This window comes from Sceloporus occidentalis, unplaced genomic scaffold (assembly GCF_023333645.1).
Source record: "Sceloporus occidentalis isolate IW3139 unplaced genomic scaffold, rSceOcc1.0.p SCAF_6, whole genome shotgun sequence".
In the NCBI taxonomy this organism is placed as follows: Eukaryota; Metazoa; Chordata; class Lepidosauria; order Squamata; family Phrynosomatidae; genus Sceloporus; species Sceloporus occidentalis.
The window spans coordinates 72,070,082-72,090,748 of NW_028316986.1; the positions used below are offsets into that span (position 1 = coordinate 72,070,082).

The following is a 20,667-nucleotide window of genomic DNA, read 5'->3' on the forward strand; positions in this document are numbered from 1 at the left end:
TGACAACTTTAATTTAGTCTTCTTGGCTTCCAGGGAGAAGTCAGACTTAATCTGTTCTAAGACTCATTTGTTAGTCTTTTTGGCTGTCCACGGTATTCTTGTCACTCTTCTCCTGCACCAATCTCAAATGAGCTTATTTTCTTGGGTGTTCAGCATGATACCTTTGCACTTTAAGCTCTTGTCTAGTTCTTTCATAGCTTCCCGTCCCAATCCTACTTGTCTTCTGATTTCTGCAACCCCCCTTCTGATCAATGATAGCAAATTTTCATTGCGATTTCCTTGTCATCTCCCTTGAATTTCTGTAGCTCCTCAGTGGTGATAGAGCCGGCTTGTGCCAGTTCTTCCTATGGAGGCTTGCTTTGTATACATGCACATGCAGGGGTTTGCAAAACAAGGTGAGGGACAAGGAAGGCACCAAGCCAGCTACCTTTAGTGGCCAACCGAAACGCATATTATACTTGTTGCAAGCTTTCAAAGCTCCACTGGCTTCTTCATCAGGCAAGATGTTACATACCTGACAGGAGAAAAATTAGAGATGTTAATAAGATGCCTGCATTTTGTTGTTTCTGTCCTTAGTTAAGATGGCTGGCCCCTCCTCCTCTGGCCAAACTCCAGGAAATTTAAAGTCCGTTTGCATATCAACAAGGACTCCTCTTTAGCAAACCAATAGGTCTCCAAAAATGCAGGCGTCTTACTAACATCTTGAATTTTTCTCCTGTTTGGCTTGTGACATCTTGCCTGACGAAGAAGCCAGTGGAGCTTTGAAAGCCTGCAACAAGTATTTTGGGCATTTCAGTTGGCCAATAAAGGTATCACTCTTTGGTGGATTTTTGTTTGAATTTCGTAAATGGCCAACACAGCTACCCCTCTTTGTTTCCTAATAAGGCATGGTTTCAAGACCCTTAACCATTTTGATTACCCTCCTCTGGACCTGCTCCAATTTGTCAACATCCTTTATCGCAGTGGTTCCCAACCTGTGGGTCGGGACCCCTTTGGGGGTTCATGGGGGTTGCCTAAGGCCATTGGAAAACACCTATTTAATTACAGTTATGAAGTAGCAATGAGAATAATTTCATGGGTTTGGGTCACCACAACATGGCAAACTGTATTAAAGGGTCACGGCATTAGGAAGGTTGGGAGCCACTGCTTTATCGAGGAGGGAACAGGGAACACTGGTTGGGCGAAGGTGTTTCCGGTTTTCCTCGACTCGTGACTTCCGGTGTGCTCTTCTCTGACTGGCCGGCCGAGCGGAGGGAGAGCGAGGCGAAAGTGCTGAGCGTTGGCCCTGGCGGCCATGGAGAAGCTCCGGCGGGTGCTGAGCGGGCAGGACGACGAGGAGCAGGGGCTCACGGCGCAGGTGGGAAGGGAGAGGGCACTGCCCCCGCCGCCCCCCCCCCTTTCCCCGCTGCGCTTCAGCCTTCTGCCCTGGGCAAGTCACTCCTCCTCAGGGAAGGCAGTGGCAACGCTCCTCTGAACCAGGGGCCAGGCGCTCTCCTTTCCCAGGCCATGCCCTACTTTCAGCCTCCTCCTCTCCAGGACCAATTCAAAAATGTCCTCCGTTGGGAGCATCTCACTAAGAAGCGGGGACTGACATTCCTGCTGTTATTTGGCCACATCCTGCTTTTTTTTAATGCCCTACGTTTGCAGCGATAACATCTGGTCACCTTCCTTTCTTCCTTCCTTCCCTCCTCCTTTCCTTCCTTCTTTCTCCCTTCTCTTTCCCTCCCTCCCTCCCTCCCTCTTGCCCTCCCTCCTTCCTTTCTTCCTTCTTTCCTTCTCTTTCCCTCCCTCCCTCTTGCCCTCCCTCTTTCCTTTCTTCCTTCTTTCCTTCTCTTTCCCTCCCTCTTGCCCTCCCTCCTTCCTTTCTTCCTTCTTTCCTTCTCTTTCCCTCCCTACCTCCATATTTTCCTTCCTTCTATCCCTCCCTTTTTCTTTCTTTCCTTCCTTTCTTCCTTCCCAGGGTGATCAGACCTCCTCTTCCAGAAGCTCCATTTCTAGGACCTACATTTCAGCCTTCTTCTCTCCAGGAAGAATTCCAAAAAGTCCTCCATTTGGAGCATCACTAAAAAGCAGGAATGCATACGTCTATGAGTGTTTTTCACTGTTATTTGGTGACATCCTACATTTTTTCTTGAGCATGCTACATTTTCTGGTGCCTTTGCAGTTGACATCTAGACACTCCCCAGGATCCTGCCCCGCTTCAGATTACAGCTGGCAAGAGTTGTTTTGTGTGTGTGTTTGTGTGCCTTCAAGTTGTTTCTCACTTATGGCGACCCTCATACTTACAGGGTTTTCTTGGTAAAATTTGTTCAGTGCAGGGTGACCTCTGAGGTCCTAACCTCAAAGGAGGACAAAGCACCATAAAAATGTAGGGCATCCAAGAAAAAATGTAGAGCCTGACCAAATCAAAGCTAAAAATACGTAAATATAAGTTCTTGCTCTTTAGGTACAAAACACTTTTAACTGCCCTGGATCAGGACTAGGGAATCCTGGGAACTATAGTTTATTGGTGCACCAGAGCTCTGATAGAAGGCTAAATGTCTCACAAAACTACAGTTCCCAGGATTCCCTAGCATTGATCCAGGGAAATTCAAGTGGTCAATTGGATTATTTCTGCAATGTGTTTTGGACCTTTAGTTGTGCTCAGAATGGAGTACCTTTTGGAATTCGTCCTGAAGGTTGAAATGGAGGACATGGCTTGGAAAATGAGGATGTCTGGTCACCCTGGTTCAGAGGAGGTTTGCCTGGTGCGAGCTGGGGATGGAACCATGAACTCCTGAGGCCTGATCCAACACTAAAAACACTACGCTGTGCCTGGCTCCCTAAATGGGGGAGTGGTAGCAGCCAGCCTCAGAGGATGGCAATGAATGGCAAACCCCCTCTGAATTAACTTGCCAATGTTAAGAGAGCACCACCACTACGTGTCCTCCTCCTCATTATCAAGGTGAATTCGTATACACTACTCTATGTGTAACTAGACCCAACAGCATTGTCCCCATCAGAGCTCTCTCACAAACCAAGTTGAATATTTATTTAATTAGAGTACATTTGTCCTTCCTCATTCGCGGACTTGGGAACTGTGCTTTTGGTCCTTTGTGGACAAGAAGCAGGGAGGGACATAATGGGGCGTACATGCAGGAGTGTGCCCCATTATAATCAGTGGGGTTTGAATATCTGCTATATTTCTTATTTGTTGGGGGGGGGTCTGGAAAGGATCCCCACAAATTGGGAGGAACGAGTGTATTTATACCCTACTCTTCACCCACAGAGGCTCTCAGAGTTGCTTACTGATTGCTAATTGGACAGTTCCCTGCCCTAAGGCTTACAATCTAAAAAGACACCACACAAAAGGGGAAGGGAATGTCAGTGGGGAAGGGGATCAAGTCCATTACATACTACCATTTCCTCTTTCCATCCAAGGCCATGGTGTTGGCAGTTAATAATAAATAATAATAAATTTTATTTATATACCGCTTTTCCAAAAATATCAAAGCGGTTTACATAGAGTTTAAAACCAATTACAAAAACATCATAAAATAGATAAAACCAAGAGCACTAGATACAATATATAATCTAAAAAAATAATTCAATCAATAGGGTGAGGTAGAGAGTCAATGGGATCAGAATACACTTCATTTTCCAGGGTGGAAGGCTTGACAGAAGAGGAAGGTTTTAAGCCTCTTTTTAAATGTTTCCAGGGGGGTGATAAGACGGAGCTCATTGGGAAGACTATTCCAGATTGGGGCCGCTACTGAGAAGGCCACCTGGGAAGTAATAACATATTTAGAAGGTGGAATTTCCAGCAAGTTCTTCCCGGTTGTTCTGAGTGTGTGGGGTGGATTATATGGCGAGATGCGGTCCCTCAGGTAATTCGGGCCCAAGCCATGTAGGGCTTTATAGGTAATAACCAACACCTTGTATTGCGCTCGGAAGCAAATAGGCAGCCAGTGCAGATCTTTCAGAATAGGTGTTATATGGTCAAACCTGGAAGCACCGGTGACCAATCTGGCCGCCATATTTTGTACTAATGAAGCTTCCGGGCTTGGTACAAGGGTTGCCCCATGTAGAGCACATTACAGAAATCCAAACAAGAGGTTACCAGAGCATGTACCACTGTTTCAAGGTCCCTTTGGCCCAGGTAGGGTCGCAGTTGGCATATCAACCGAAGTTAAAATGGGGGGAAGGCCATTCATCTTCCTCTGAGGCTACACATGGTGGAGCTGTGCCTGCCTCTCCTTCTCTCCCTCCATGATAAAGACAGTGGCAGTTAAGATAGAGGGAGTATCTTTCCTCTGGCTCTGGGGCTGCTAATAGCAGATAAGATGGATGGAGGGCCTTTCATCTTCCTCTGGGTGTAGGCTTTTAAAGCCATAGGGTAACAATTAAGGTGAAAGAAGGGCCTTTCATTTTCCTTTTGGCCTAGGCATGGTGGAGCTGTGCCTGCCTCTTCTCTCCCTCCAAGGCCAAGGTGAATACCTCACCAGACTACAAATCCTAGGATTCTATAGAATAGAGTCATGGCAGTTATTGGTGTCAAACTGCTTTAATTCTGCAGTGTGGATACACCCATAATCAGCAGTGAAGGTTTATGATATTATGTCTTTACTTGAAATGTTTTTATCTGTTGTACATCATCTCAGGTGGGTTGAAAGATAACCAATAAATTCTTTAAATAAAATGTTCATCCATTCTGCCTGTTGGTGTCCTTCGACCAGCTAATCAACCAAATGCTATCTAAATGCAGCCCCCTCAGGACCATCCAGATCTGTTAGGGTTATGATAATAGACCTGAGGGGTGGACTGCAGGAGGGAGATGCAAAGGATAAACTTTGTTCACCTATTGGGATCAGATCTGAAGTTAACAGCATCTGTCAGATCGCCTATATCCACATAGTTATTTATACTTGCAAAAACTCATTTAAGTTGTAACAGGCTTGCATTGTATGTTTTCTTGCAATACCTTTGGATGCTTCAATGAGGCAAGGTTCTAGTAGTTTCTGGTTTTATTTTTCCAAAACATTTGCTCCAGTGGAATCTCTGCTCTGAAATATGGGTGCCTTTTTCTCACTTGATATTATTGTTGAATTGTTATTTTTCCCTCCTTGCTGCCTATATAAGGATAAAGAGTTGGATCAGGAAAGGTAAGTTAGGTGGTCATTTGAAAGTTTTAGCTATCTATTAAGACTGTTAAGACCATTCAAAGTTTGTCTTCAGTCATTGGGCCAATGCCAAAACCAATATCTAGTTTTCCATAAGAGTTGGAAGAATTAAGGGTGAGGACTGGCTAGAGTCAATGCTACTATCTCTTTTTGGTACAGTTTTCCTCAGGAAGGAAATGGAAGAGAAATAACCAGGGGATATGCACATTTTCCACTTATTTATAGTTGCCAATGGTCTTGTGCTCCTTGCTTAGTAAAAAACGTAAATATTGTACATTTCTTTTTTAGCCTAACTAAAATCAAAGCAGACATATAATCTCTTAGACCTGATTGACATAAAATAATGGGGGGTGGGGGGAGAGCTCAAACACGATACATATGGCATGCTAATTCCTGCATAGTTCTGATGTGGGAATGATAGGACTGAGTAGGGCAGGAACTGTTTCTTCCTGCAATGAAGAATGTAGCTCCTACCTCCAGGAAATGGCACATTTTATAGCACTTGGAGAACCATCCATTGTGCCCATCTGACTGATCTTGTTTATTCCTGTTTTTATGATTTCTAACAGCCCAAGGCAGCAACTTGCTCAAAGCAAACAAGAATGCTTCCTTTTTGCATAAAGCTAGAGAGTTCTATCTAGTATTTTCTAGCTTTTGCTTCTTGAAAGTTCCAATCTCATGGCTAAATATATATTTTGTTGCCCTTTTTAAAGCAAAAGCATGCGGTCTAGAACAGGGGTTCAGAATCTGTAGGCTTCATTTGCTCCCTGTGTGTCCCCCCATGATGGGATAGGTAGCTGTTCCTTGTTTTCCTGGCTCACTGTTAATAACACTTATTGGTAACTGGTGAGAGATGGAAATGATCACTAGGCTTCAAGAAACAGTTGAGTGGAGATTCATGCTGAGAGAGGGAGAGAGCATGTGTGTGTGTGTATGCATATCCATATGTCCTCAACCTCCTACCAGCACCTGATACGCTTCTCAGACAGAACACTTTCGGATTTGTATGAGAAAAAAATGTTATATCTACTTTCGTCTGGGGGCGGGGATATATATAGAAAAGTAGTATAATAAAAACACTATAGCACTGGAAATAAATATTTACCCTTAGATACCATGTGTGCTCTTATTTAGTTATTCACATGATTTAAATCATGATTTAAATTGCTAGTGGAATCACCTGTCTTGCACAGCTTCATTCCACTTTAGTGAGATGAAGAGAGTTTTCCATAATGGCACCTTTCTATCCAAGGCACAGTTGGGACATGCTTTGTGCTCTCAAAATAATTTGACCAGCAGAGATTATCTCCTTACTTAGAAACATTGTTTGTTTGAATCATTTTTCCCTGATAAGGGCAATACATCTTGATTGGCCTTTACACTGGGTATGGTAAAGACTAATTTGTTCTCTTAATAAAATTCACTTTCTTCTTTTTTCACCCAAAGGTGTTTGATGCGTCATCTCTTAGTTTTAGTACTCGAGTGAAATGGTTTGCCATCTGTTTTGCAGGTGGCATTTTGTGTTCTATTCTTGTAAGTATATAGTTTTTTGAGCTTATGTTTATACTTGTCTTTCCTTTCTGTTCTGGGACAAATGTTGCACAGATGCATCAGTTCTTCAAGTTAGATAAATGGTCTGTTTCCTTGTTCAAAAAAATGCTTAGTACTGTCTTCATGGCACTTTACCACTTCAAAATGAAAATAAGGCAGTGGATGTTGGAATATTTTTTACATCTGAATCTCCATGTCCCTGACAAACAATCATATCTGTGTGAAGCATGTACAGGGTGTCTTTTGTGTGGGAAAGCAATTCAAATAGGCACTGTTCCTGGAGATTATGATTGTTTAGGAACTGCGTGTAACAGTGTGTGTTAGGTACACTGCTTTTCACTTGAAATTTTATCATTTGCCTTTCCCATATATTTTGCTGCCTTGAAAGACTAGTGATTGGTCCTATAGGGGGTCAGTGTGGAGGGCTGAAGAGGAAAAGTTGAACAAAATCCAAGGTTATTGAGTCTCATAGGGAGGGCTCAGAAACTGGCAAGATAACGGTTATGTTACAGTAACCATTAAGTTCCTCACAGTGGGAAAAGTACTTAAGGACCATAAATCAGGCAGTAGCTATGAATACAGCAAGGCAAAGAGCCTCATACCCTCAGGTGTTCTGCAACTGAGGAGGATCCAATATCCCACTGGTGCAGTATAACAGGAAGTCTAGGTCTTGATTAGCGTTGGGGCTTTTGCAGCCTCCATTGAAAGGATGCCTATTTTTCTTTCCACTCTTTAAGATACCTGTATACACCATGACTAAACAATTCCCATTTTCCTTCATTTATGTCTTGGTTTTAAAATATTATGTACTCTCAGGGTTTCATTACCTAGTTCTTATTGGTTCCTTGTCTTGTTTCTGTCCTGGCATTGATTCAAATCAGTTCTTGCTGAAATCTTACTGGTCTAGCTAATGCCAGACTCATGAGGGATCTGTAAAGCCCTATATGTCTCAAGTCCAGGCTATGTGGAAGACTGTATTTCCTTGTATGAGCCAGAAATCATCAGGAGGAGCCCTTAATTCAGTCCCACCACCGTTACAAGCATGGATGGTGGGGATGCAAGCAAGGGCCTTCTCAGTGGCTGCTCCTAGACTCTGGAACTGCCTTCCTAGGGAAGCCAGAGTGGTTCCCTCCTTGGTATCCTTCTGTTGGCAGAGAAAACCCTTTTTTATTCCAATGCGATTTTAAAACAAAGTTTTTAAAGAGGGTGCTGGGGATACTATATTGCTTGAAAAGGAACTATTTTTAATAACTTTTTATCTTTTTATTTTATTCTTTTTAACTGGAGTTTTGGATTGTTTTAATACTGTGAATAGTTTGATAATGTTCTAATGTTCACTTTTCGCATGGTTTAATTGTATTGTTCTTTTACGTTGTAAGCAACTTTCAGTTTTGGGAGATCACCTGGGTAAAAATAAATAAACAACAAAAAGAGCCAGTTCTGGTTTGACTTGCTTCTTTGCTATGAGCCACCTTGCCTTGGAAAAATTGTATTCCTGTTGACAACCAGTTTTCACTGGTGAACTAGCTAAGGTAGGATTTCCAAGAGCATTATTAGCCTTACTCTGTCCAGATACCTAGTTCTGTCTAACCAGGTCCCTTTGTTTCCCAAAACAAACACATACCACCCTTCTCCAAGACTTAGTGTTCCTCTATAGCAGTAACAGGTCTTTCCATATCCTATCAGGTCTTCAGGATGTATCTAATGAGATCACATGAGAATTATTTTTCATATTCTGTTCCTTATTTTGGAGGCAACCTCCTGTAAACAAATCTTACCAGAAAAACTCCATAATAGGACTACCATAAGTTGGAAACAACTGGAAGGCACACAACAACAAATTTAATTATGTGCCTCGTAATTCTAAGTATGTGTATCAAATTGTCTTGTGCAGTTAGTTAGTTATTTAGATTGGTATCCTGCATTTCTCACTAAAATGAATCTAACGGACATTTTTAAAAAATTGAATAAAACAAATAATTACATTTTAGCTCTTTTTCTAATTGCTATAGAATTTTTATAGAATTTTATAGTGTGTTTTCTATGTACCTTTTTACTAGATCCAAATATTTAATTTTTTTGCTGCTAACCTCTTAGAGGCCGGTTTTAACTCCATTATATCCGATTGCCAGTAGAGGGTAATAGAACAACATACTAGAGGTTTACTGCTGTATTTCCTTCATAGAAATTTAAGAGCCTTCTGTTTAGACTTCACTGCACAGATTAAGTTTGCAACTGCCTTTATTTTGTCCAGGGGACGACAATGCTCTGGCTCCCAGGTGGTGGTATGAAACTCTTTGCAGTATTCTACACATTAGGAAATATTGCTGCTTTAGCCAGGTATGGAAGGATTTGTTCCATGATTATTTTTAAATGATTCATGTCTGTACACCTACTTCATTTGGAGAGAACTGCAAAACTAACATTTTTGAATACTGAGTATGCTATTTTTAAAACATACACATAATAAAAAAATTGACACTCTAAAATTAAAACTGGATTTTGCTATACTGTACTCATTAAAATTCTAAAAAGGGAGGAGGTGGGGGAAAGATGAGTCTTATATTAAATAAGTCCTAGATAACTCTAGTGTCAGAAAATATTGAGACATCACATAACTAGGTAAGAAAGAATGGGGGGTAGATCGAGAGGATGCATTTAGATTAGTGTTCACTTGTATTGCTCTTCAAAAGTATTGGATGCAATTCGTATCACTTTCTGGGCTGGCAGTGGATAGTGGATAGTGGAAATGATAGCCCAGGTATATGGATGGTATCAAGTTGGGGAAGGCTGATATAAGGTTGTGTGCACATATTTTTCAAAACTGAGTAGTTTACTCCAACAGTATTTTTGTTAGTCAAGAATTTTAGTTTCGTAGTATTTGTACTGCTGCTCTATTGAGCAATAACTTCTGCTGTTTCTCTTTGTCCCAGTAAAATATCATATAAATGATTTCTCTTTCACTCAGTAATTAAGCTTGAACTACTGTTGGCAGTGCAGATAGGCTCTTTAAAAATTAGAAAACCATTTTGTTGTTTCAAAATAAGAGCTCTGTCAATTGACAGTAGTGTGTCCTTAGTTTGCTAACATGTCCTAAATCCAGATGGCGGGTAGGCAGGGTTTTTGGGCAACTAATACTGTGCTAAGTGTAACCATACAGAGTTTCAGTCATTTAAATAATTGATAATTCTAATAACATTTAAATAAGAAATGTTACATGAACTCTTGTTTGTAAAATTTTACATTTAGCTGGAATTTCATACATCTGAATCTTTGTCCCCCAGCATGAACAGTCCACACTCATGCTGGAAGAATTGCATGCTTAAACTATTTTCACATTTTTTTTGTTATAGGACAGTGTTTATTCCTTCAAAAAGAGCTCCTCTTTGCTCTTCATAGCACTCATTTATTCCCTCTTGAGAATTCTGAACTTTTCCTCCCTTTGCCCACTCTTGATCCTAGTCATCCTTTAAGCCAGGGGTAGGCAACCCTTTTGAGCCGGGGGCCGGGTTGCTGTCCCTCAGACAACTGGGGGGCCGAAGCCAAAAAATAAATAATTAAATATTTTTTTAAAAAAAATTAAATAAATAAATAAACTGGGACAAATGTAGGACAAAATTTCCAAATGGAGGGCACTTTTTAAATAAAAAATGGAGGACACACGAAAAAATTTGCTGATTTTTTTAAAAATGTTAAGATAAATGCATGTTTCTGAGGCTTCTATAGACAATTGCCCCACCATGCCCCTCGCACGAGACACCAAAGGCCCCGGCGGCAATCGGCGGCAGGACCGGGCTGGGGCCGGTCCCAAGGCCTCGCCGGGCCACACCCGGCCCACGGGCCGCAGGTTGCCTACCCCTGCTTTAAGCAATATGCAGTCAAACTAACACAAGTTATTTTGGGTCATTTAATAGTTGACATGGACATTCTTTCCTTTGTTCCAAACCAGTACTTGCTTCTTGATGGGTCCTGTGAAGCAGCTGAAAAAGATGTTTGAGCCAACAAGATTAATTGTGACAATTATTATGCTGGTAAGTGAATTCTGCTTCACTCCTTGAAAACAACAGAACATAATGTTGAGTGGCTCCTGACAAGGTTAGTAATAGGAATGTGTAAGAATTTATATTGGTTCATAATGTCATATAAATCACTGAGAAGATGTTTAAAATCAAAAAGACAAAAGGCAATTTCTCTGTTCCGTAGAGTAGATTGGTTTGTACTTGGAAGTGAAAACTTGGTATATTGTATATAAAGATGGTGATAAACATTGAATTTATTTGTATGAGCAGAATAAATAATCCAGAAATTGCTTATAACCTTTCAAGCCGTACATGGCTTGGGCCCAACCTATTTGAGGGATCTCCTGCTCCCATATAATCCGTCCCGCACCCTCAGGTCCTCTGGGAGGAATCTATTGCAGCCTTTAAAAACCAGACTAACTGCGCCCTCCCAGAGGGCCTTCTCTGCAATTGCTCCCAGACTGGAACGGCCTGCCGGACGAGATCCGTCAAATTGCCAGTTTAGATAGCTTTAAAAAAGCTGTCAAGACGGATCTCTTCCAGCAGGCCTTTCCTGAATAAAAATGCCCAGCCACAGAATGAATGCCCCTCACATCATGTATTAGCCCACCACTCTGTCCTCGTTATATTTTTTTATGTGTTTTTAATAGATATTTTAATTGTGACATATTTAATCCTGTTTTTATGGGGGGTTGGGACATAATGTTGTAAATGTGGATTTTAATGTGTTGTGAGCCGCTTTGATTGTCTCGTCACAGAAAAACGGAATACAAATAAAAGTTTTATTATTATTATTTATTAATGCTTTTGATGTTGAAATGAACCTTCCCTTCATAAGGTCTGTTAGAGATGAGCCGGGGGTGGGTGGTGGGTGGTGGTGGTTATAAATATTTTAGAAAGCTATGAAACAGCAAAACATCCTTGAAAATAAAGGGAACTTTGTTAGATTTTGCATATGGCAGTTTTACTGGAGTAATGTTGCATAAACAATACCTGAAGTATATGCCAATTTGACACACTTTTTCCTTCTTCAGTTCTCTTTTATACTCACCCTGTGTGCTGTATTCTGGGTAAGTAGCATTAAAGTTTTGTGCTTCATGGTTATGCATTAATTTAATATTAGAAGCTGTGACAGTAAGGTTCATTTTATCTAATTCAGTGGTCCCAAAACTGTACTCTTTAAGGGATTTTAGACTTCAGCTCCCATAATCCCAGACTATTAGCCTACATGATTCAGGCTTCTGGGAGCTGAAGTCCAAAATCTCTTAAAGGGCACAATTTTTTTAATTGAACTCTGTGTAGTCCTTGAATCTAGTGTTAACACAAACTTAAATGTGTTTTTAATTGTGTTCTATTCAAGCCATGGGTTATGTATACCTTATTTACAAAACAAAACAAAAATAATTATGTATCAATTTAATGGTCTACAGCCATGATGGCAAACCTGTGGCACACATGCCAGAAATGGCACATGAAGCCATTTTTGTGGCATGCGAGGAAGAGGAGGGAAAGGTGTTCATCTGTTCCTCCTCCTTCCTGGCCATCTCAGGCTTTCAGATGCCTCCAGAGAGGCAGCAGAAGGCCTGGGAGGGTGCAGGAGGAGGAGGAGGAAAAGGAAAAGGCACATGCTTGTTTCTCCTCCTTCCTGGCTGCCCTTGCATCTTCATCTGCCTCTCCAGAGACAGCTTGAAAGCCTGAGGGGGTGGGGGAAGCCACCAAGGCTTTCACCTGTCTCTGGAGAGGCAGTTGAAGGCCTGGGAGGGTGGGGCGAAGAAGTCCCACCCTCCCACCTTGGAAGTACCACCCGTGGTACAAGGTAATACCTGGTGCTGGAAGGTCTTTTAGTTTGGGTTCATCATCACTGGTCTACAGGATGCTATACTATTGAAAAGGCCTGCATCGGATTTAAGCACCACTGGGTTGCGTTAGCCAATAACATCCAGTTTTCATATTCCCCCAAAATATGTGTTAAACATTTGTGACACTTACAAATTGTTGCAGGCTACAACTTCCTAGTCCCTGGCCCTCATTTACTTTCAAACCAAGATACTAGGGCCCCATACAGACAAGATAAAATAAAGCTGCTTTGGGTCACTTTGGAGGTGTGCTATTTAAATGATGCATGTGTCCTAAGAGTTCGGAAGCCGCACCAAAACCATGATCCAGTCTTAAGGACTGGAGAGCAGCTTTGGAGCAACTTCCAGACTCTTAGGATGCATGCATCATATAAACAGTGTACCTCCAAAGTGACCCGAAGCAGCTTTATTTTGGCAGTCTGTATGGGGCCTAAAACTCCTTTTGTTGAGACTCCTAAATGGAACCTCAGTCTGAGTATTTAGATGTAAGCTCCAGAAATAACAGGGTTAACTCTAATAACACCCTGCCCTTTGCAATTTCCGTGTAATTACCAGTTATTTACATACAATCTGGAGATCAGTCCATTTAACCATTTTTGTTTAAACAAACAAAAAAAGGCTAAACAACCTTTGCCGTTTTGTGTGTCAGCTGAGCCCAAGTGGTATGTTTCAGTACACACTTTTGTGACATGGTGGCATGGAACCCAGGGCTTGTGCCCCAAACAGCCTATAACTAACATTGATGTTTAGTCTAGATGCGCAGGTGACAGACTGAGGAGTTCATAGAGCTACCAGGGCCTGCCCCATTGACTTTAATGGAAATTACCTCCAATTAAAAATACACAGATTTTCAGTACATGCCACTTAAGCCTGCATGCATTAATAGATCTGAGATTATGTTTATTCTCTCTAGTGTAATAAAGAAGCAGTGTGTGTTTCTTCTTCAAGATCAACAGGCTATTGGAGTTACTGATTATACTTGTTGATATAAACACAGCACCAAGTTAATTGTATTTATCTTATTTTCCTTAGTGGCATAAAAAAGGGCTAGCGGTGCTGTTTTGCATTATGCAGTTCTTGGCAATGACCTGGTAAGACTCTAAAAACTTTTTATCACTTCCTACTGTAATATAAAGCTATTTTGTGGTACTAGATAGGTGATATTGCAAACCATGCTAGTGTACTGTAGTCATTTGATTGTTTTGTGATCTTCTAAAAATGTATCTCATCCCCTTATTACAAGGGACAAAAATCAAAATTTGTTTCACACATAGAGCTGCTCTCTTCTGTAACGTTTCAACATCTTGAGTGGTACTAAATAATAAATGTATATATGTACATATTTCATGCTTATTATCTTTATCATTATTACGGTTATAAACCAGCACATATATGTACATAACTGGTTTTGGAATTATGTTCTGGGAAGTCCTAGGTTTCCTTAGCAAGTTGTCAGGAACTCATGAGTGATAAAATACTAATAATGAAGAGTCTCCCCCCCCTCTCAAAAAACCCACCTTGCCCACCACTTTTTTTTACTACATTCTCACTGGAAGGAGAGAGTTAGATTTATTCTAAAGTATCTTTGATGTAGAATTACGTTTCATAAAAGAGAAACATTTTGAGGTACCCACTTGTAATGCTTTTTTCATTTTACCAAATGAAATATTCGGCAGCCCTATCTAGTTCATAGTGGGCTTAATATGCCCTCTTCATGCTCCAGAATTCTATTCTTCCCCAGCCATGTCTCATGTCTTCCATTTTAGAAGATGAGACTCAGATAGAGAAATCCCAGTTATCTTGGAACTCAAAAGTAGGATTTCCCCCCCCCCCCCAAAAAAAAAAAAAAAAGCTTTTTCCCAGTGGGGAATGTAAATAGTATAGAGGAAGAATGCTTCTGTTGTCTTCAGCTTGAAATTGAGGTAAGAGAGGGATTCTCTAAGCAAGTGTAAAATGAAGCAGGCTAGGGAAACGTATACAATATGCTTCACACATACATTGATTGTACTGGCAAGAAACATTTTGAAGTCATAATGTGTAGCAATTGAGAAAAAGGCAAATTCCTTGTTAGAAAAGAGATTTAAAGTAAGACTGCTAGGACTATAATGCCTGCATACACATCTGTATTGTAAATGTATTGAGAATATTGTATACAGTTCTGGCTGCTCTTTCTCACAAAAAGGATATTGGAATTTGAAAAGGTGCAAAAAAGGTATGCATCTTCTTCAGTGCTTTGAGCTTAAATCAAACAAGGAATGGCTAAAGCTTTCAGGGGGAACTTAACAGAAAGTGTACAAAATAAGACATGAAATAAATAAAACTCTCTCATAATAGCAGAATTTGGTATCACCCAAAAAAACTAGCAATAGACACACAATAAAACATTACTTCACACAGTATATAATTCATGGGCTTTGCTGCCATAAGGCACAGTAACGACCGTTTACTTAGAAGGCAAAAAAAGAAAGAAATCAGGGTATACTAGATCCACCTGTGACTGTAGCTCTTCTGAAATTCATTGTCAAGAGAATGTGCCACTGAATAAATTGCTGAAGGGCACTTATGCGAGAAAGCTATCACTTTCAAGTCCTGTTTGTCAGCTTCTCAGGATCATCTGCTTGATTATTATAGAGAAACAGTTGTTTGGCTGAGCAGAGCTGTTTTGATGTTCTTATTGCATATTAATTTCCCTCAAATTAAGAGTGCTTAGGGCTTTTAATGTTCTTTCCTGTATGGAATGTATAAATCAATAAAATGTATTGTTTTCTCTGGCTGGGTTTATTTTGAGGGGGAGGGGGTATTTGCATTGCATTAGTCTGTACTTCTTTGACTTCTTTGGGGAAGTCAAATAATGTGTGTGCAACAAAATCTGAAATGAAGACCAAATCAGGAACTCTTGGCAGTACGTTCAGTTCTTTTAAAAGCTCTTTCGTTCTGAAATGTATAATCTCAATAATTAATCTTATTTATTTACACTTGACTTCCTTGAAGATTGACTAAAACAGGATAAATGACCTAGCATGTTACATTTTTCTCCTCTTTCAGGTACAGTCTGTCATATATTCCTTATGCAAGGTGAGTCAATTTGATTTTCTCACACAAAAATTTGTGATTAATTTGCATTTTTTTAATTTAAAAGATTCTTTCAAGAAAAAGTTCTTTAGAATTTGTTTTTGTGAAATAATGTAGCATATCTTAAAACATTTGTGTTACTACTGCTACCAGATCTTAAACTGAACCTAATCTCCCACCATAATTGATTTACCCCAGGTAGGAACACAGTCCTAGGCAGTAAAGTTATGAGGGGCTGGATGTTTCCCCTCTTTTGGCCTTAGCGTGGAAGGAAGAATGCTCCATCTGCTCTGGAAGCCCTATTTTGCCTAGAATTTTCTGCTGGAAGTGTTTCTGCTCATGGAAATTCCCAAATCAAACTCAGAGGCTCAGGGAACTGGACCAACCACGCTTTATGAGTAGTCACTTGTAGAAAATATATTAATGTGAAATTGTCTTCTCCAAATAACAGAATATTTTGAGTTCTTGGAATACATGGAGCTAGACTACACAATTGTCATGTAGTATGAAAGTTAATTTAATAAAGGGGGGCTAATAAATTTGCACATTAAAAAGTGGCATACAAACTCATGGTGAAATGGTTTGTTTATTTTTCCTTTAAAGGGATGCTGTGATGAAATGCTTCACATCGTGCGTAGGTTAGAGTGAAGAAAGAGGAATGTTTCAACTTCATTTTCCCAAGTTTACTTGTTTCAGCTCCAGAAATGGTGATAATCTTTCTTCCACAACTGGGATTAAATTATGCTAGCAGAATTTTTTTTTACAAAAATGTCCATACCACCTGTATATCAGTAAAACTTTAAATGCATACTTAATGATTTATTTACCTCATATAATGGTCTTAAAACTGTTGGATCAGATTCTGCTAACATAATTTACTCTCAAAATTAGCCTTTGTCCTTCAGGTAAAATGTATGTAAATACTTTTGTCTTGGTTTTGCTATTTATCTTTCCTCTTTGTGCTTTATTTGTTATATGCTTTCCAAAGACCTTTAATATTATAAAATGAAGTATTTTATTAAATTTATAGCTAATGGAGCTCTCTGAAATGTTTAAACTTGTATTCTATGGAAAGGTTGTGAACTTGTAGTAAGACTGTTTTTAAATACATGAACCTTTTTTTTGTTAAGCTTTTTAAGCTTTTTAAAAACCACCTTTTTATACTGTGATACTTTAAAAATACTTGACAAAAAGTGCTTATGAGTAATATATTAAATCAGTGATTACAAAATAAATATAATTATTTTAAAATGCCATAGAGATACTCCTTTAATTTGTGAATGTAACAGACAGTATGCTTTGCAAAACAATTTCCTTTTTAAAAGTGGCATATCAGTTTACCTGTAATTCCACACTGACCCCCTCTGCATTATGACTATTGGTCCTTGGGCTCATAAACTCTTCTGGCACAATTGGATTAGTTGTATATTTGTAGTGACAAACCATGGAGTTATACAACAAAAAAATACAACAGAAGAAGGCTAGCAGCTTATGCACTTTTAGCATATCTTACCAATATCCCAATGAAGTTATGCTGGATCCCAAGCTTGGATTTCTGCAAAAAAAAGAAGAAGAAGAAAACCTTTGTGATTTTTGTTAGTCCCTCACAGTTGAGGAATTACAGTGTTTAGGTCACAAAATCGAAACCATTTAGTACACAATTACCATATAATAGATTAATGGATCCCAAGGTTAAAATCTTTTAAAGCAATAGGTAGTGAAGACAGTTTCAGAGGTTAAGATGTTCTTTGTATCCAGTGATTCACACTTTGTTCTAAACCAGTCACCACATCTTTGTTGTTTTTGTTTTTGTGTGCCTTCAACTCATTTGTGACTTAAGGTGAACCTAAGACAAACCTATTACAGTGTTTCTCAGCAAGATTTATTCAGAGAGGGTTTGCCTTTACCTTCAGCTGAGGCTAAGAGAGTGAGATTTGCCAAGATCACCCAATCAGTTTCCTTGGCTAAGCAGGGATTCAAACCCTGGTCTCCAGAGAAGTAGTGCAATGCTCAAACCACTTCACCATGTTGACTCACAGACGCCACATAGCAGTTCCTCATTATTCTAGGAAACAGAAGCTTGTAATCCTAGGACTTTTGCTGGGATCCATGTTGGAATCAGTAAAATAAAGAGGAAGAGATTCAAAAAGGAGAGAGAGAGTACTAGTGTGCGAAAAATCCCACACTTACTTTGCAAACAATTTCATTGTTTAAAGGTGCAGAAGGCAACAAGAGGATTGACTATTTTGGATTTTAGCCTTACCATAAGAGAACTGGTCAGCAGAGTAGAATAGTGGAATCCTTGGTTGGGAGTGACATTGTTCTTCTGGAATTTGTTATACAGAGGAAAGTGAAAGCCACACATAGTCACACATGTGCTCTGGACTTTAAGAAAACTGATTTCAGTAAGCTCAAGGAAATACTGGGCGAGATTCCTTGATCAAAAATGTACAGAGTGAAGGATGTTCATGATCAATGAGAGTTTCTTGAAGGCACAGTTGCAAACAATTCCGATGAGGAAGAAAAGTAGAAAATGTCTTAACACTAGGGTTGATGTACAAAGAAATTTCAAATGAGCAAAATTTAAGAGAGACATACAAAAGCTGGAAGAAAAAGGAAATACCAAAGAGGAATACATACAAGCCAGTACTTTAGCTTGCTAAATAGGATAATAGGATAAAAATAATGCAAAGAATATGGATGGATGGATGGATGGATGGATGGATGGATGGATGGATGGTCGGTCCAAGAGGAAAATGCTAAAGATGCTTTTCTCCTACTGTGTTGAGAATATTGTGAAATGCTAACGGGACAGAGAGAAGGTGGAACTGCTCAACACCTTTGCTTCAGTCTTCTCTCAAAGAGAACAAATGATATAGTAAAGGAATGACAGTTTGGAATAGGTAATGAGGAAGTACAGGAATACCTAGCTTCTCTAGTGTCCAGGACCATATGAGTTGCATGCAAGGGTACAAAAGGCCCTGCAGATGTAATCTCAGCTACTGTCTTGGAATTCTTGGGACAACAGGGAAGTTCCAACTTCCAGGAGAGTGAATGAGGATGAATTTTGCCCCATTTTCAGGGAGGGGGAAGAGGAGATGACCCGAGCAATTATTAACCTGTTAGTCTGATATCAATACTCAAAAAGGTTCTGGAGCAGATCATTAAAGTAGTGTATGAGCACACAGAAAAGAATGCTGTAATTATTAAGAGCCAGCATGGGTTTCTCAAAAACACGTCATACTAATCTTAGCTCTTTGATAAAGTTAATCAAATTAATCTTTGAGGGAGAGAGAAGGCTGGCCCAGTACCATCAGGGGCTAGCCTGAAGAAAAAGAGCCCTCCCTCCGGTCCATCTGCCTTGGTCCAGGCCTGAGAGGGAGAGAAGAATGCTGGACCTGATTCCCTCCCCCCCTCACCATTCCCTTCTCCTTTTGTGTCGTGTCTTTTAGATTGTAAGCCTGTGGGCAGGGAACTGTCTGTTATCCCCTCTATTGTAAACCACTCGGATTCCCAGTGATTGGGCGGTATATAAATAAAACTTATTATTATTATTATTATTATTATTATTAAATGCTTGGTAGATCTGGGGAAAACAGTGGATGTAGTATATCTTTATTTCAGCAAGGCTTTTGATAAGCCTTCCTTCCCATATTTATACTGACAAGCTTGTAAAATGTGAGGTAGGCTGTGCTGTTATTAAATGGATTTGTAACTGGTTGACCAACCAAACCCAAAGAAATCTTACCACTGGTCCTCTTTATCCTGGAGAAATGTGACTAGTTCTATGCCCCAGGTTCTGTCTTGGACTCAATGTTGTTCTTTATAAATCACTTGGGTAATGAATGGAGGGTGTGCTTATCAAATTTGTAGATGATACCAGATTAGGAAGGGTAACTATGGACAATATCAGAAGTGAAGATAACTTTAAGATACTGAAGAGCCAGACCATAGTTCAAAGGGGGCATAAACAAACAGGAATATACCCAGGAGGATGACCAGGATGTTAAAAAGTCTGGAAGCCTATGGAGAACTGGGCATGTTTAACTAAGAGAAGCAAATATTCTCTGAGGTGATATGATAGCTGTATTTCAGTACCTGGAAGGATGTCATGTAGGAGTGAGTTTGTTTTCTGCTGCTCTGGAGACTAAAACAAGAACAACTGGATTCAAATTACAGGGAGAAAAACCTGCCTTAACATTAGAAAGAACTCCTTCACTATAAGAACTGTTTTGACAGTGGAATCATTTGTTCTCAGCCTCAGAGAGTGGTGGAGTCTCCTTTGGAGGTCTTTAAACAAAGGTTGGATAGCAATCTCTCAGTTATGCTTTGGTTGTGCATTCCTGTGAGGTAAGGAGTGGTATGAGTCTTGTGGTCTCTTCCAGCTCTATGATCCTGTTTTTTTTCCCTAACTTCCAGTCTCTACCCTGACTCACTCCACTATTGCTTTTACAATGGCTCTCCTAATTCTATTGCAGATTTTCCACAGTATGTGTAGCTCAGCCTGGAAATCAGGGGCCAAGTGCAAGATGTGCTTTCCTGTGGCTTTTGTGATGCTCTTTACTGTGTACAGAATTCAAATACAGAGCCGTGTTTGTCTGGAAAATCAGAATGCCAAGGGATCTTGTAGCACCTTTGAGACTAATGGAAAATTTCCTGTCACTTAGGATCAAAACACACTGCAGAAATAACCCAGTTTGAGACTGCTTTAATTGCCCTGGCTCAGTGCTAGGGAACACTGGGAAGTGTAGTTTGTCATGGCACCAAAGCTCTCTGACAGAGAAGGCTACATGTCTCACAGAGCTACAATTCCCAGAATCTGCTAGCACTGAGCCAGAGCAGATAAAGGGGGTCTCGGATTGGATTATTTCTGCAGTGTGTTTTGGACCTTAGTCTCAAAGGTGTTACAAGATCATTTGCATACTGATTTCCTGTGTGTCCATCTGCATACTGCAAGAAAGTACTAGAGCCAGAGCAGGGTCCTGTGCCCCCCCCCACCACCACCACACA

The 20,667-nt window shown here is 40.1% G+C and overlaps 1 protein-coding gene across 2 annotated transcripts; it reads left to right on the top strand.

Annotated features, from left to right (window-relative positions):
• Window positions 1-1,193: 1,193 nt before the first annotated feature.
• SFT2D1 (SFT2 domain containing 1) lies at window positions 1,194-16,913 on the top strand. 2 transcript variants are annotated; one of them, XM_089530041.1, is made up of 8 exons: window positions 1,198-1,357; window positions 6,606-6,692; window positions 8,965-9,050; window positions 10,660-10,741; window positions 11,764-11,799; window positions 13,618-13,676; window positions 15,631-15,660; window positions 16,261-16,913. In XM_089530041.1, the coding sequence occupies exons 1-8, from the start codon at window positions 1,295-1,297 to the stop codon at window positions 16,298-16,300; spliced, it is 483 nt and encodes a 160-aa protein (XP_089386167.1). In that variant the 5' UTR covers window positions 1,198-1,294; the 3' UTR covers window positions 16,301-16,913. The 2 variants fall into 2 exon arrangements, with proteins under 2 accessions (XP_089386168.1, XP_089386167.1); XM_089530042.1 differs by lacking the exon at window positions 6,606-6,692 and having other exon boundaries at window positions 1,194-1,357.
• The last annotated feature ends 3,754 nt before the right edge of the window (window positions 16,914-20,667 follow it).

Bases quoted from the DNA above. Each gene is read 5' to 3' on its own strand.
- SFT2D1 (XM_089530041.1), top strand. From the start codon at position 1,295: ATGGAGAAGCTCCGGCGGGTGCTGAGCGGGCAGGACGACGAGGAGCAG. The intron at 1,358-6,605 runs GTGGGAAGGGAG...TTTCACCCAAAG, and splicing joins AGCAGGGGCTCACGGCGCAG to GTGTTTGATGCGTCATCTCT. The intron at 15,661-16,260 runs GTGAGTCAATTT...TTTCCTTTAAAG, and splicing joins TCATATATTCCTTATGCAAG to GGATGCTGTGATGAAATGCT.